Raw genomic sequence first — 12,315 nt, forward strand, 5'->3', positions numbered from 1 at the left:
TTCGAACAAAATGCGAGAAATCACCCCTCCAATATCGTATTCAAAATGCTCTTCCTAGGTGGCTTAGCTGGCCGAGGGTAATGCTCGCCGAGAGCTACTATCTGATGCCCGGGATAGCGCGCCAGTCTGACATGACCCGCTAATGCATCAGACCCTCCATCTTTCGCAAATCTACGGATTAGTTAGGTAACTACGTATAAAGCTTCGTAAATGCGTCCCGGTTCATCGTGTCTTCTTTTCTTTTCTTTTCTTGGTTTGTCTTTTTCTTTCTCCCTAGAATTCAGCGATCATGCCATTCCTTTCAAAGACGCAGGTCGACATACCTACCCAAGACATTCTATCTTGGTGCTTTGACAATCCCCAATACGACCTCGATCAGCCTGTGCGTTCTTACACAGTAGTCCTTCCAGTCTGTTTGAATTGAAACCGACAGTCGCAGCTCTGGATCGATGCCTCGAATCCGCAACGATCAGTCTCTGGCCGCGAAGCTCGCACGCTCATCTGCAAGTTTGCAGCCGGCTTACGTAAAAATGGCCTACAGCCAGGTGATTGTGTCGTAGTATCCTCATTCAACCATGTAAGCGGGCTTGCTCTCACCTTATTCCTTTTTCGACCACACATATTAATCATGCCAGCTTCACTATCCGATCCTAATCTTTGCGATCGTCGCAGCAGGGGGTGTCTACACTGGTACGAATCCCAGTTACACGGCGTACGAGATCGCCCACCATGTCAACATCACGCATGGGAAGTTTTTTATCTGTGAACCGGAGATTTTAAAGCCGGTACTGGACGCGAAGCACGATTTGCCAAAGGAGAAGATATTTATTTTTGATCATTCGGGTCAGGACATTCCTGAAGGCTTCAAGTCTTACAAGACGCTACTTGACCATGGAGAAGCAGAATGGTATGTACTAACCCATCAACAATTCCCGAGCCCACCTATGACATGTCGGGTTTACAGCAGAAACTGGGCCCCTCATTGCCTTCTCTCTAATTCCAGCGAGAAGCTTAACACTCCACACCTACCCTAATCATGTCCCGTGACACATCTAACCATCGCAATCCCAACTAGGGCCCGCTTCAGCTCCCCCACAGAATCCCAAACGACAACCGCCATGCTCTTCTTCAGCAGCGGCACCACCGGCCTCCCCAAGGCCGTCCAGGTCTCACACTACAATATCATCGCCCAATACACTCTCGTCTTCGAGACACAACCCCGACCCTACCCTATCAGCCGCCTCGTCTCCCTCCCTCTCTTCCACATGGCCACCACACCACCAGCACTCATCGCACCCCTGCGCGCCGGACACACGACCTACATGATGCGGCGATTTGAGCTAGAGGCCTTTCTCGCATATCATGAAAAATACCGCATTACTGAGTTGTGTTTTATCGTGCCGCCGATAGTTATCAGCATCATCATGAGCCCGCTGAGCAAAAAATATAGTCTCAAAAGCGTGCGCTTAGCCGCCTGTGGGGCCGCACCACTAGACAAAGTCCCGCAAGCTCAATTCAAAGAGCTTCTCGCTCCCGAAGCACCTTTTACACAGGTGTGGGGTATGACAGAATGCTCGTGTGTAGCGACAATGTTCCCCCACTCTGAGCACGACGCCACTGGGAGCGTGGGCAGGTTGATACCAAACCTTGATATCAAATTAGTAGATGAGCTTGGGAAGGATGTCAGTGCGCCGAATATCAGGGCGGAAATCTGTATTCGCGGTCCGACGATCACGCGAGGCTATTTCGAAAACCCGGAAGCGAATGCTAGGGACTGGGATGAGGAGGGGTATTTTCATACTGGAGATATAGGTTTTGTAGATGAGGGCGGGAAGTGGTATATTGTTGACCGGAAGAAGGTAATTCCTCACATCACTCGTGCTTCCCTGAAATCCTACGCGTTCCGCCCCTTCTTCGACCTTCTTTTGAAGATAGTACCAGGCTAAGAATTCCACAGGAGTTAATCAAAGTCCGCGGTTTCCAAGTTGCACCCCCCGAGCTCGAGGCCGTTCTCCTCTCACACCCGTCAATCGTCGACGCAGGCGTGATCGGGATATCAGTGCCGACGCGCGATATCCAGCTTCCCCGTGCGTACGTTGTTCAACGTGATGATACTAATGATCTTACTGAAGAGGATGTGATCGCGTTTGCAGCCGAACGACTGGCGAAGTATAAGAGACTTGATGGGGGAGTTAGATTTGTGGAGAGTATTCCGAAAACGGCGAGTGGCAAGATTTTGAAGAGAACATTGAGGGAGTGGGCGGGGAGGGAGGTGGGGAGTAAGCTTTGAAGACCAGGGGTTAAGAAGGGAGGCGGTGGGGTTTTATGCATTGATCACTTCTAGACTCGTCGAATCTTGGAACGTTGGAAGGGAAAAGCAAGGTGTACAGGTTATCTAATTACTCACCTTAGGGCCACCTTTCCCTCCCTGCAAGAGTACATAAACCCCCTTCTAACCGGCAAACGTACTTATCTCCCTAGCATACCCGCTCTCTCCTATAAAAACTTCGAGGCGATCATTCCACTTCTCCGTTCTCAGCACGAACTAAAAGGTATAGGACTATGCACTATGTCATCTATCTCTGACTATTTATTACCACTATTCCCAGAACATTGCCTCGGGCCAGTAAAATGTATACCAAATGATGCTATGTCTAGTTCTCAAAAAATCTAGATGACCTTATGGACGTGAGATCCCCAGCTCTCCGTGTCTTAAATTCGCTTACTCTTTTGCTGTGTAATAGTATCCACGACGCCAATGTCTTCTCTCCCCTCGAGCGAATTAATATGCCGTTCAGTCCGCTATTAAGAGTTGGGCTAAGAACTGGAAGAGTTGTAGAAGTTATCTGGCTAAGAAACATCGCAGAATAGTCTTATAGTTCTCTACCTTGAGGTGCGAATAGACTTTGAATTTCTAACGCAGTACCTCTATGTCAGCTTTCTCCCCCTGCAAATAAAATGGACACCCTCCAGCGACACGGGGCAGAGATCCGGCTTCTATAAGCCTACTCACTCAAAGTTGATGTCGTGTCACAAACTTTAGCCGAACAATCTCACAGTTCTCAGCCCTGCGCGGTAGCTAAAATCCTTACCATTGGCCCACAAGTCTCCTTCTCCTCTTTTACGGACTCGAGGTCACAAGATAAGGAAAAATGACTGTGAAGAATAAAATCAACGACTCTTACTACGCATTTGCTATAAAATTGCTTCTTTGGCACTTTATGTTTTCCACAGTATCCGTCAAGGCGGAAATAATATCTGTCAAACTATATGCCGTGACTGCTCCTCGACCGTTGCTGTGGGCAACTCTCGCTCTTACTCTCTCTATGAGGTACTAAAAGCATTCTTTAGGGCCGTCCATGCGCACCTCCGTAAGTTGGCTAGGCGGAAAGCAATCGAGATACTGGTCCCATGTATACTCTTGTCTAGTAGGAATAAAGAGAGAGCGTGCTCGTGATTGCTGCGCGTACGTTTTATCCACCTATATATATTCTTCTGCTGTGTTTGGTAAAAGGCTGACGTTTTGCCACTTGTATCAGAGATGCCCCGCCTTCTCGAGACTCATCGAGGAGAGCAAAAAGTTCTTGATCATTAACAACAAAAGGTAGAGGCTGAAGGCTGAAGGTTCCGTAAAGTGTACAGCTGAATGGGCAAACTCGAGGGCCTCAAGTTTGTGTTTTCGTTTGAACTTTCATTCTTATCGCTTCATTTCTGTGGTACCAGTGCATTTGGCTTCCTCGGCATTAAGACCTGTATAGGAAAGCTATGTTCTCAAACACCATACAAATAAGCTCGCAAGGCTTCCTTTCCCTCTTCAGCCGCCGTTTGTAGCGGACCTCTTCTTTCATGTCCAACTCTCGCCTTAGAATGCTGCGTGCGCGTTGCTCCCGAGATCGCCTCGAGTGTTGTCGAGGTCCTTGCTCTCGTGGGCTGCAGCTCCGCTTGTTCCGAAACATATGTAGGGTTGATATACGTCGCTCTCTCCACATCATCAACTACGATGTCGCAGGCATCGCAATCTACCTTGCCATCATTATTCGGTCTATTGACTTCCTCAAGCACAGACTCCGACAGGTTTCCCATTAGCACAGCCTCGACCACTCTGCGTTTTAACCAGGGGGTGTCATTGATATTGGTTGGGTATGCACCCTTGGCTTTCGCTGGGTCTGTCTTGTAATTTTGCTGAGGATAGTTGTAGGGCCCTCCGAACATGCTTAGATTTGTAAGTAAATGGTTAGGTTGCCAGTTAAGGCGATGAACGTACGGATCATTGTTAAGCGCACGGAACCCATGGTCTAAAACGGTAGACACATATTGCTGCTTATTGGATTCGAATGAGAACGTCGCTGCATGTGTTAGCTCGGGGCTTTACGCTAACTGCCAGGTCCCTTACCAAAGCACAATGACCCCGCCGTCTGTGGTTCAAACTGGATCTCCAGGTTAGCGATGCTAATTGTTTGCAAGAAAGTTCCTTACCCCATATGCGTAGATAAAATGCTTGCCATCTGTCTTTTCATTTGGTCTTGGATTACTAGGATCGAACGCCCAAGTAATTGGAGGCTCCGGATCCTTGATTTTGCAGACCTTGTCTCGATATAAGCTACACGGCTCCCAAACAGCTGCTTTCCAAGCACTAAAGTCATTGCCTTGCCTGCCATTGGCTGGACCATTGACCAAACGGCAGATTTGTGGATTCGGTATCCGTCCTTCCCTTAAAGATCCCATAGGAAACTCGTCAACCTGGCATCGAGCGACTTTGTTAACAGGTTTTTGGGCTTCTTTCTGGTATCCAGAGTGCTGGGGTTTCCATTCTTTCTTGGAGTATTGGCTGTCCTTTCCTCGCTTTTGGTAATGATATACTGTGTTTCCGTGGAGCCCCTTGTCGATAGCCCATCTTTGATTATCGCAGACTTCATCCCAGGACTTCCCGTATCTGCAAGTGTAGGTGACTGTGCAGTCGCAGCTTGTAGTACTCTTCATCGCGGAACCAAAATTCAGCACTTCCCATTGGCCGATTTTCTTGCCTGGCACTGGAACGCCGGTATTCCTGCCAGCAGGTGGGGAGATAGGCCGAGGCCATGGTTGTAGCATCCCCAGGATTCCTGATGCAATGAATCCAATCAAACTGCCAATTGCCACGCATGCCGCATACTCAGCTGGAATACCGAGGAGAGATAGACCAGCAGTAAAGAAGGCCAGAACTGCGTTAGCAGCAGCTACAAGCTCCGCGCAGAAAGTAGCACCCAGAATCCCACCAAGGAAACCCCCTCGGACTCCACGGCGATCACGCTTGCTCACTCCACCTTGACCGATCAGCCCAAGATTCCCTGTATTGGTTTTTGAAGATGGGACAAATCCACTACAGCAGTACGCTTGGTACCCGCCGTTACAGTCTTGATCTCTGGAGTTTGTGTTGCGCGCCACTATCGTCGCCGAAGAGTCAGTGCATACCGGGGCGCAGGATAGCCCAACGCCTCGCCAGCCATCCCATTGGCATTTGCCCATGCTAGTTCCCGGGGCACAGCAAAGGGTTGTTGGCTTGTCCGCAGGACATTCAGTGTCACGCTGGACCCCGGCGATCTGACCTGTGGAGGTAGTGGCAGGAAAATAGCCAGGTGTGCAATCGCCTCCGCAAAAGGTCCAGTAGCAGGAGCTTGCTACTGCGGCCGCCTGCGTTGCATTATTTAGTTGGTCTTTGATCTTTTTCGCTTTGTCGGCGGATATTCCATTTGCGGGACCGATTCCTAGGAGGTCGTTGACGCTGGAGCTCTGCGAATCGTCCTGGTCAACGGCCCAGATCATTTTCCCTGCCAGGCAGCGACTATTCGCGTGAGCTATCTTCAGCTGTATGGTCTCTCCATCATCATAGCTGATCCATTGGTTGGAATTCCAGGTAATCCATTTCACGGCTGCTTTACGATCAAACCCCTTCTGAACACCCCCTTTTGCAATAATTCGGTTGATCTCTGCATTCGTTAAGGTGCCCGCCGAGTTTGTGCACTCTCCTGGAGTACCTCCTTCCGAAAAGGTACATACGCCATTTGGAGTGTTGCACGATGGATTCGCCAGCGTAAACGACCGCCCGTACCAACCCAAACCGAGGACAACCTTAGCTGGATCAACCCCAGCTCGCCATAACAGATCAAGGCCCTCTTCGATTTCGGTCAAATTGGTGTGAGGTTTCACATATGGGCCGGTATGCTTGTTGCCTTTATCCCAGACTCCGTGAATATCGTAACTCATAATATTCATCCAGTCGACATAATTCTGGATAGCCTTTACATCGAACCCTTGGAGATACCAGTAAGAGGCTGGGAGTGTCAAGCTGATCCCGTGTCGGCTTCCAAAGGCTGACCTTAGTTCTTTCAGGAATGTAACAAAGTTTGTCTTATCCGCCTTTACGCCGCCTCTATCATCCGCGGCGGGATACTCCCAGTCGAGGTCGACACCATCGAAGTTGTATGTTTGCATGAATCGACCGAGACTCGAAATGAATGCTTGGCGACTTCTAGATGTCGCAACCATGTCACTGAAAGCGGTCCGTGTATTTGGTACATTCGTCGGATCATTGAAAGACCAGCCTCCTACTGATATCCAAGTTTGCAATGCCGGCTTTTTTAACTTCAAAGAGGTAAATCGTTTGTAAAGGTCCGAATCGCCAGAGCTCATGGGCGTCATCTCAAAGCTTTTAGGGTCGAAGAAGGCAAATGCGAAATTCAAATGCGTAAACGGGGTCAGGTCAATGTCTTCCGGCGATCTCTTATCGCACGCTCGAGTGGTTGACCTTGTCCATATTCAGCGAGATACACCTCAGGGTAAGAGCCTTGGCAAACCGATGACTTACCAACTCTCATAATATCCGATAGTTCTTTCCGAGGTACTATCTCCCCCAGCGCAAGATGGTCGTGGAGAGTCACCGCAACTTCCATATCCCTTTTGGCATGGATGTTCTCCAGTAGTTGTACAGAAGAGGTCCGTAGAGCCGCAGAATCCGTAGTCAGAACAGCATACATTCAGCGGACATTGCTGATCTTCCTTCTTCGCGTATTGACCGCAGGGGGCAGTTGCATTGCAGTTCGAAATGCAATTGCCAGAGCCGCATTGCGCTGGAGCAAAACCGCAAATGCCTGTCTTACTGCAACACGCCCCATTCACGCATGGAGTGCCTGGTGCGCAGGTTCCTTCGGGTAGATCACGTTTCGAGAGATCTAGAAGATCTCTCCTACGACTGGGTTGGTTCTTGTCCTGCAGCACTTTTATCAAAGGATTGGCGGTTTTTCCAGTGACATTGATGAATTTTGGTGTCGAGTTGGAGTGCTTTTCGAACAATGGAAGATAACGCGCTGACCCATTGTTGGGACCATCAGAGTTTGTAGCATTTGTTGCATTCCAAGCGGCTGTTGTCAACCCGAACCAGGAGAGCCAAAAGAGCAGAAAATGGCTTGCCATGACTGACTCGAGACGTTAGGGGGTGAATGCCGGATTAGAACTTTTAATAAGTCTGGATGCCTTAACTTCGCTCTTCCTGTGGGAGTTTGGCAATCATAGAACGGCTCGTCCGAGACTCTAGTGCAAATGAGCTGCCACTCTATTGCCTTGCCAGCCTCGGTGAGAAATTTCCCACCTTGGGGACGTAGGAGACCGGACGAAGCTCGATCTATCCCCTTTCTCTCTAGCAAATGCATACCAGAATATTAGCATGCTGGGGTTAAGATGAAGGTGGTGATTAAATGTCAGACTAAACACCTTAAGAGTCTAGCAACCTACTAGATGGGGGCCAAATTGATGCACTGGAGAGTGTTAATAAGTAGCACAACCCCGCCTCCCAGGTACTAAAATCCTTTCGGTTACTACCACATGCATCCTGTACCTGAGACTCACTATATAAATTCAGGGCGGATATTGGAGGAACCGTCTGGGATGAAATTTGAATGCTGGACTAATATTGAGATAATTTGCTGGTGGATTTGGTCCATAGACACTCTCTAGCTGAACACCCACCGATTACCAGGTAGGAGGCCGAGTATGCGAACTCAATCTGCTGTGCATGTCGCACAAATACACTTGGCGTGAGAATCAAATTCCGACTGCATGCAATCATATTTAGTTAATGGAAGAATTGATTAGTATTGAAGAATCAATCTCGTGCAAGGCTGATTCGTGATCTTTTCGTGATCTCCTTTCATTCTGTTGAGAAGCCCTTCACTTCTGAGTCTTCCAAGCAGTTATGTACGTGCTGGATCTGAGCTGATCCATTTTACTATTTTCTAATTACCTAACATCATCCATTTCGTAGTTCTCCTTGAGAGGAGCAACACCATACCCAGAGGTTAGGGCTCAATATTTTGAGCTGTACACCGCCCATCAAGCGTGTCGAACATGGCACCATGGATGCTTCTTCAAGTTCTACTTGTTGTAAACAGCGCAAATGCCGCCTTTAACGTTATGTCTGGCTATGATGCTATGGTCCAGTTCAACATGGGCATTTCAACTAAGTGCTTGACCGCTATGTGTGTCTCACCCAAACAAGTTCCTTGCTTGGGACCATCAATTATTCTGACGTGAGTTCAGGAACAAGACTGTGGACTGCGATGAGGCCACAGCGCATATGTCTGCGAAAGGGATGGACGAAAACTACTGGTATAAGGAGAACATCACAAAACTCTGCACGTCGCAATGTTCTACATCAGTGAACGCTTGGTTGAAGTCAGTGGAATCAGATTGCGCGACGGACACGATCACCCAAGGTGGGATGGTCGTTCAAGCAAAGACCGTGCCACTTCAATACACACATGCATATAATGTGGCATGTTTACAAAACAGGTACGGTCCTTTTCCTCAATAAAAGGCTCGGCTTATGATTCTAGTGCTAAAGAGTGGTGCTTTCTCGAATCACAGACTTGGTCAGGAAGTGACTACGTTCGATATCATCCTGCCATGTGCCTGCAGGATCAGCCGCCCGAACTCTGCAACGACCCTGATTTTGATATTGACCAGATCAACCCCTCCCTCCAAACTATTACGGGGCTCTACAGCTCCTCCCTATACTGTAACGAGTGCTTTCTGAAGCTCTGGAGGCAGAGGCTACTCTCGCCATTTTTAGTCCCCGGAAACTGGACAAAGTACCGAATGGACCAGTTCGAGACGTTACAGAAGAATTGCTCTACTTCTATGCCTTATTCTACTTCTGCATCTACGTTATATATTGGGACTCCGAATGCGACGACGCCAACACCAACTAGCGGGACGATAATCACATGGGGGGTGACCATAACCCCGACGTGCACCGGTCAAGTTGTCCAACCTCTAGCAACCCCATTGGCATGTAATGATTTATCTGACTTGTATCATGTCTCTACTGGGGATGTGAAAGTTGCAACTGCAGATCCTTTCTGTAGCTTCGACAAACCGATCTGCCTTCCACTTGCATGTGAGTTGAAAGTTATTACCAAGTATGGCGAAACATGCGCTTCACTTACGGCTCAAATCTCAAATTCAACACGAAAGGTCACACAGCAGCAATTCTTTGGTTGGAATCAGAATATTCAGGGAAGTTGTGACGACCTCGCTCTTGATCAACGCGTTTGCACTAGGTATGCCGCGTGCGTTAGGCTTTTGCTGTCACTGACCCAACCGCAGCCCGCCTGGAGGGCACTGGTCTACTAATTCTACGATCATTTCTCCTACAAGCGGCTCCTCGGTCTACTATACAACGGCAACTCCGCTCTATCCTACGCAAACTGGCTCAATAACAAACTGCGGTCGATATCACGAAGTGGTGGAAGGAGACACATGTAACCTGGTGTGTCTGCTCTACGGAATCACCTTCGCGGCTCTTCGAAAATTTAATACCTACCTCAATGTCGACTGCACGAATCTTTGGCTCAAATCCTCAGTTTGCGTGGGAGAAGTCACACCTGAACCTGTCTCACAAGATGGTTTATGCGGACCAAACAATAAACACGCGACGTGCACAAATAGCAAATTTGGGTCATGTTGCAGTGTTCATGGCTTCTGTGGCGACGGCACCGATTATTGCAGCCCGGGAAACTGCTTCTCTGGCAAATGCACAGGGCCACCGACCAGTACTACAAACGGAACTTGTGGGCCGGATGTCGGTGGATTGACGTGCGATAATCCGAAGTTTGGGCCCTGCTGCAGTATTTACGGTTACTGTGGCGACGGTAAAGATTTTTGTGGGCCTGGGAAATGGTATGTCCTGAAACTATCTTCCCGCGAAAACGTCGAGACTCACGAATTTAGTTACTCGGGTAAATGCGATCCAGATATTGGTGGGCCTTCAATTAACGGCGAGTGTGGACCGCTCTTTCAAGGAAACAAGACGTGTACTGGAACGCAATTCGGAACATGCTGTAGTCAGTATGGGTATTGTGGTAGCACGGATGATTTTTGTAAGGGCAAGAACTGCTATTCAGGGGCATGTATAAATAAGTAGAACGAACAGTGCACGTGATCGAATATATTTTGGTGTGGATCGGTGTGATAGGCCAGTACGTAGTTAATTGCGCCACAAGACGTAAGCCGCGGCGGAAATATATTAACTTCATATTGGTAGCACAGATCGCGCACGTCTTTCATAAAAACAAGCTTTCGCCCTCGACCAACATCCAAGCTATGCAACTCATTGTGCCGAATTCGTCTTTCTTTGACTTCACATCACCATACTTAGCCCAAGATCGAATCTTCACTACTTTCAATGTAAGCATGAATGCTGAACGATGCGCTTTACTCCACAATGAAATCGTGAAACTCGGTTGGGAAGGTTCAGGCCGGGATCTTGACGACCTACCACAAAGAAATTGGTTCGAATTCTACGGCGACGAAGCAAACGAGATTCGCAATTCGTTATCACCAACCCTAGGCACGTTTCTCGAGCAAGCTTGGGAAGTCGGAGACGACCACTCGTTCTTTTACTACGTCATGGGCTTGTCCCACCCAAGCAATTTATTTATAAACCATAGCGAAGAGAAGAGCCGTGGAGAAAAAGAGAGATTCCTGACACTTTATGCGGCGAACGACATTGCAGAGCATCCTGGTGGCTTGATGTAAGTGCTCGTGTCAGTATGCAGGCCATGTCTGACTCTTTATAGATTTGACCAAAATACTGATACCGCAATCATCCAAATGACCGTCGAGGATGGCAGCACAATTCACAATGGACGGCAGCTGTGGTACCCTTTGGAAACTGTTTTAGAAGCGTGGCTCGACATGATACATGTGGGGAAAATCCGAGCAGTAACCGGTGACGTCGAAGGCCCAAACCCGAAATTCGATCCGTGGATTAATATTCCATACAGTGACAAAATGCTACAGGAAACTATTAGTGTCTTTAATCAGCTGGTGGAAGCCATTGAATCGCGTATGCCTGGCACACACCAGGAACCTAGCGCAACGGGACTCGTTGACGACGTGATCCTTCGAGAGAGTCAAGTTCCTCCCGGATTTGCTTATGAATTCATTCGGAATGTTCGCCGTCCACGATTCCAATATGTGGCGCCCGGTCTCGCGCTCCCAACACCGTCGACTTTTTCAAACCAGGTCTTCTTCTCTATCCTACCAGATCCGCCACCAGATGATGATGATCCAGTACTCGCCATTGCACCAATTCTTCTTTTCCGATCAACGCAGAACTACACCGCACCTCCCGATGCCGACATCACTGGTTACAATCTGCCATTCAGTTGGCCATACAGTCAGGTTTCCCAATATCCCTCGGGTCTCTACCTCTCTCCGGTGGACCGCGAAAGTAGCAATCCATTTGAAGATGAGTGCACGCTCGTTCTTCCCTTTGGTATTGGAGCGAATGGGTTTGCGCGGACAAGCGACGGAGCGAGATTTGGAGAGAACACTGAGGCAGAAACTTCCCAAGCGAAGGATACGTTTGCAGACTTGTTCCAGCCAGGGTACCAGCCGTTTGTTGAGATGCATGGGGCGAGGTTTGTGGGGGTGTTGAAGAGTTGGTTGGCTATGGTGGAGAACGGCGACTGGAGTGTGAACGAGGAGGGCATTATTGGAGGTATGGATGAGTGGAGGAAAGCGGATACTGCACCAGAGTGGGAGAAGTATGTTGTCCCTGTCGGTTGGTAGTTGGGTTTATGATGTTGTGCGCAATCATAAATGTTGTGAAAAAGGGCACATTTCGAGGGGTTCGCAAGACTTGTCCCATTTTTGGCAATACCGTGTGCACGTCCTCTCAATCAGAACACCATAGTTGCCGATCATCCTGCAAGCGGATGACGGAAAATACGGTGCAGATCGTCGGTAAGCACAGCCTTGTCCAGATCCACATCGAAC

General features: G+C 48.7%; 4 protein-coding genes across 4 annotated transcripts; 3 read left to right on the forward strand and 1 right to left on the reverse strand.

The window, feature by feature from the left end:
* Nucleotides 1–46: 46 nt before the first annotated feature.
* On the forward strand, nt 47–2,674 carry BDR25DRAFT_365929 (acetyl-CoA synthetase-like protein; the record flags this gene model as incomplete). Its single annotated transcript, XM_033696928.1, has 6 exons — nt 47–382; nt 440–577; nt 636–907; nt 1,076–1,859; nt 1,958–2,279; nt 2,610–2,674. The coding sequence occupies exons 1-6, from the start codon at nt 290–292 to the stop codon at nt 2,672–2,674; spliced, it is 1,674 nt and encodes a 557-aa protein (XP_033549607.1). The 5' UTR covers nt 47–289.
* A 2,465-nt stretch (nt 2,675–5,139) lies between these two features.
* BDR25DRAFT_365935 (killer toxin alpha/beta) lies at nt 5,140–7,449 on the reverse strand (the record flags this gene model as incomplete). The annotated part of the gene is made up of 2 exons (XM_033696929.1): nt 5,140–6,784; nt 6,845–7,449. Coding segments are annotated over 2 exons (2,250 nt in total), but the record flags the coding sequence as incomplete, so codon positions are not given.
* A 1,123-nt stretch (nt 7,450–8,572) lies between these two features.
* Nucleotides 8,573–10,456, forward strand: BDR25DRAFT_220067 (uncharacterized protein; the record flags this gene model as incomplete). The annotated part of the gene is made up of 4 exons (XM_033684991.1): nt 8,573–8,823; nt 8,868–9,593; nt 9,640–10,212; nt 10,264–10,456. Coding segments are annotated over 4 exons (1,743 nt in total), but the record flags the coding sequence as incomplete, so codon positions are not given.
* Nucleotides 10,457–10,725: 269 nt separating this feature from the next.
* On the forward strand, nt 10,726–12,108 carry BDR25DRAFT_219499 (uncharacterized protein; the record flags this gene model as incomplete). The annotated part of the gene is made up of 2 exons (XM_033684968.1): nt 10,726–11,066; nt 11,112–12,108. 2 exons carry the CDS (start codon nt 10,726–10,728, stop codon nt 12,106–12,108), a joined length of 1,338 nt encoding a protein of 445 aa, XP_033549610.1.
* Between the last annotated feature and the right edge of the window lie 207 nt (nt 12,109–12,315).

The sequence above is a fragment of the Lindgomyces ingoldianus genome (genome assembly GCF_010093535.1).
Source record: "Lindgomyces ingoldianus strain ATCC 200398 unplaced genomic scaffold BDR25scaffold_10, whole genome shotgun sequence".
NCBI classification, from domain to species: Eukaryota; Fungi; Ascomycota; class Dothideomycetes; order Pleosporales; family Lindgomycetaceae; genus Lindgomyces; species Lindgomyces ingoldianus.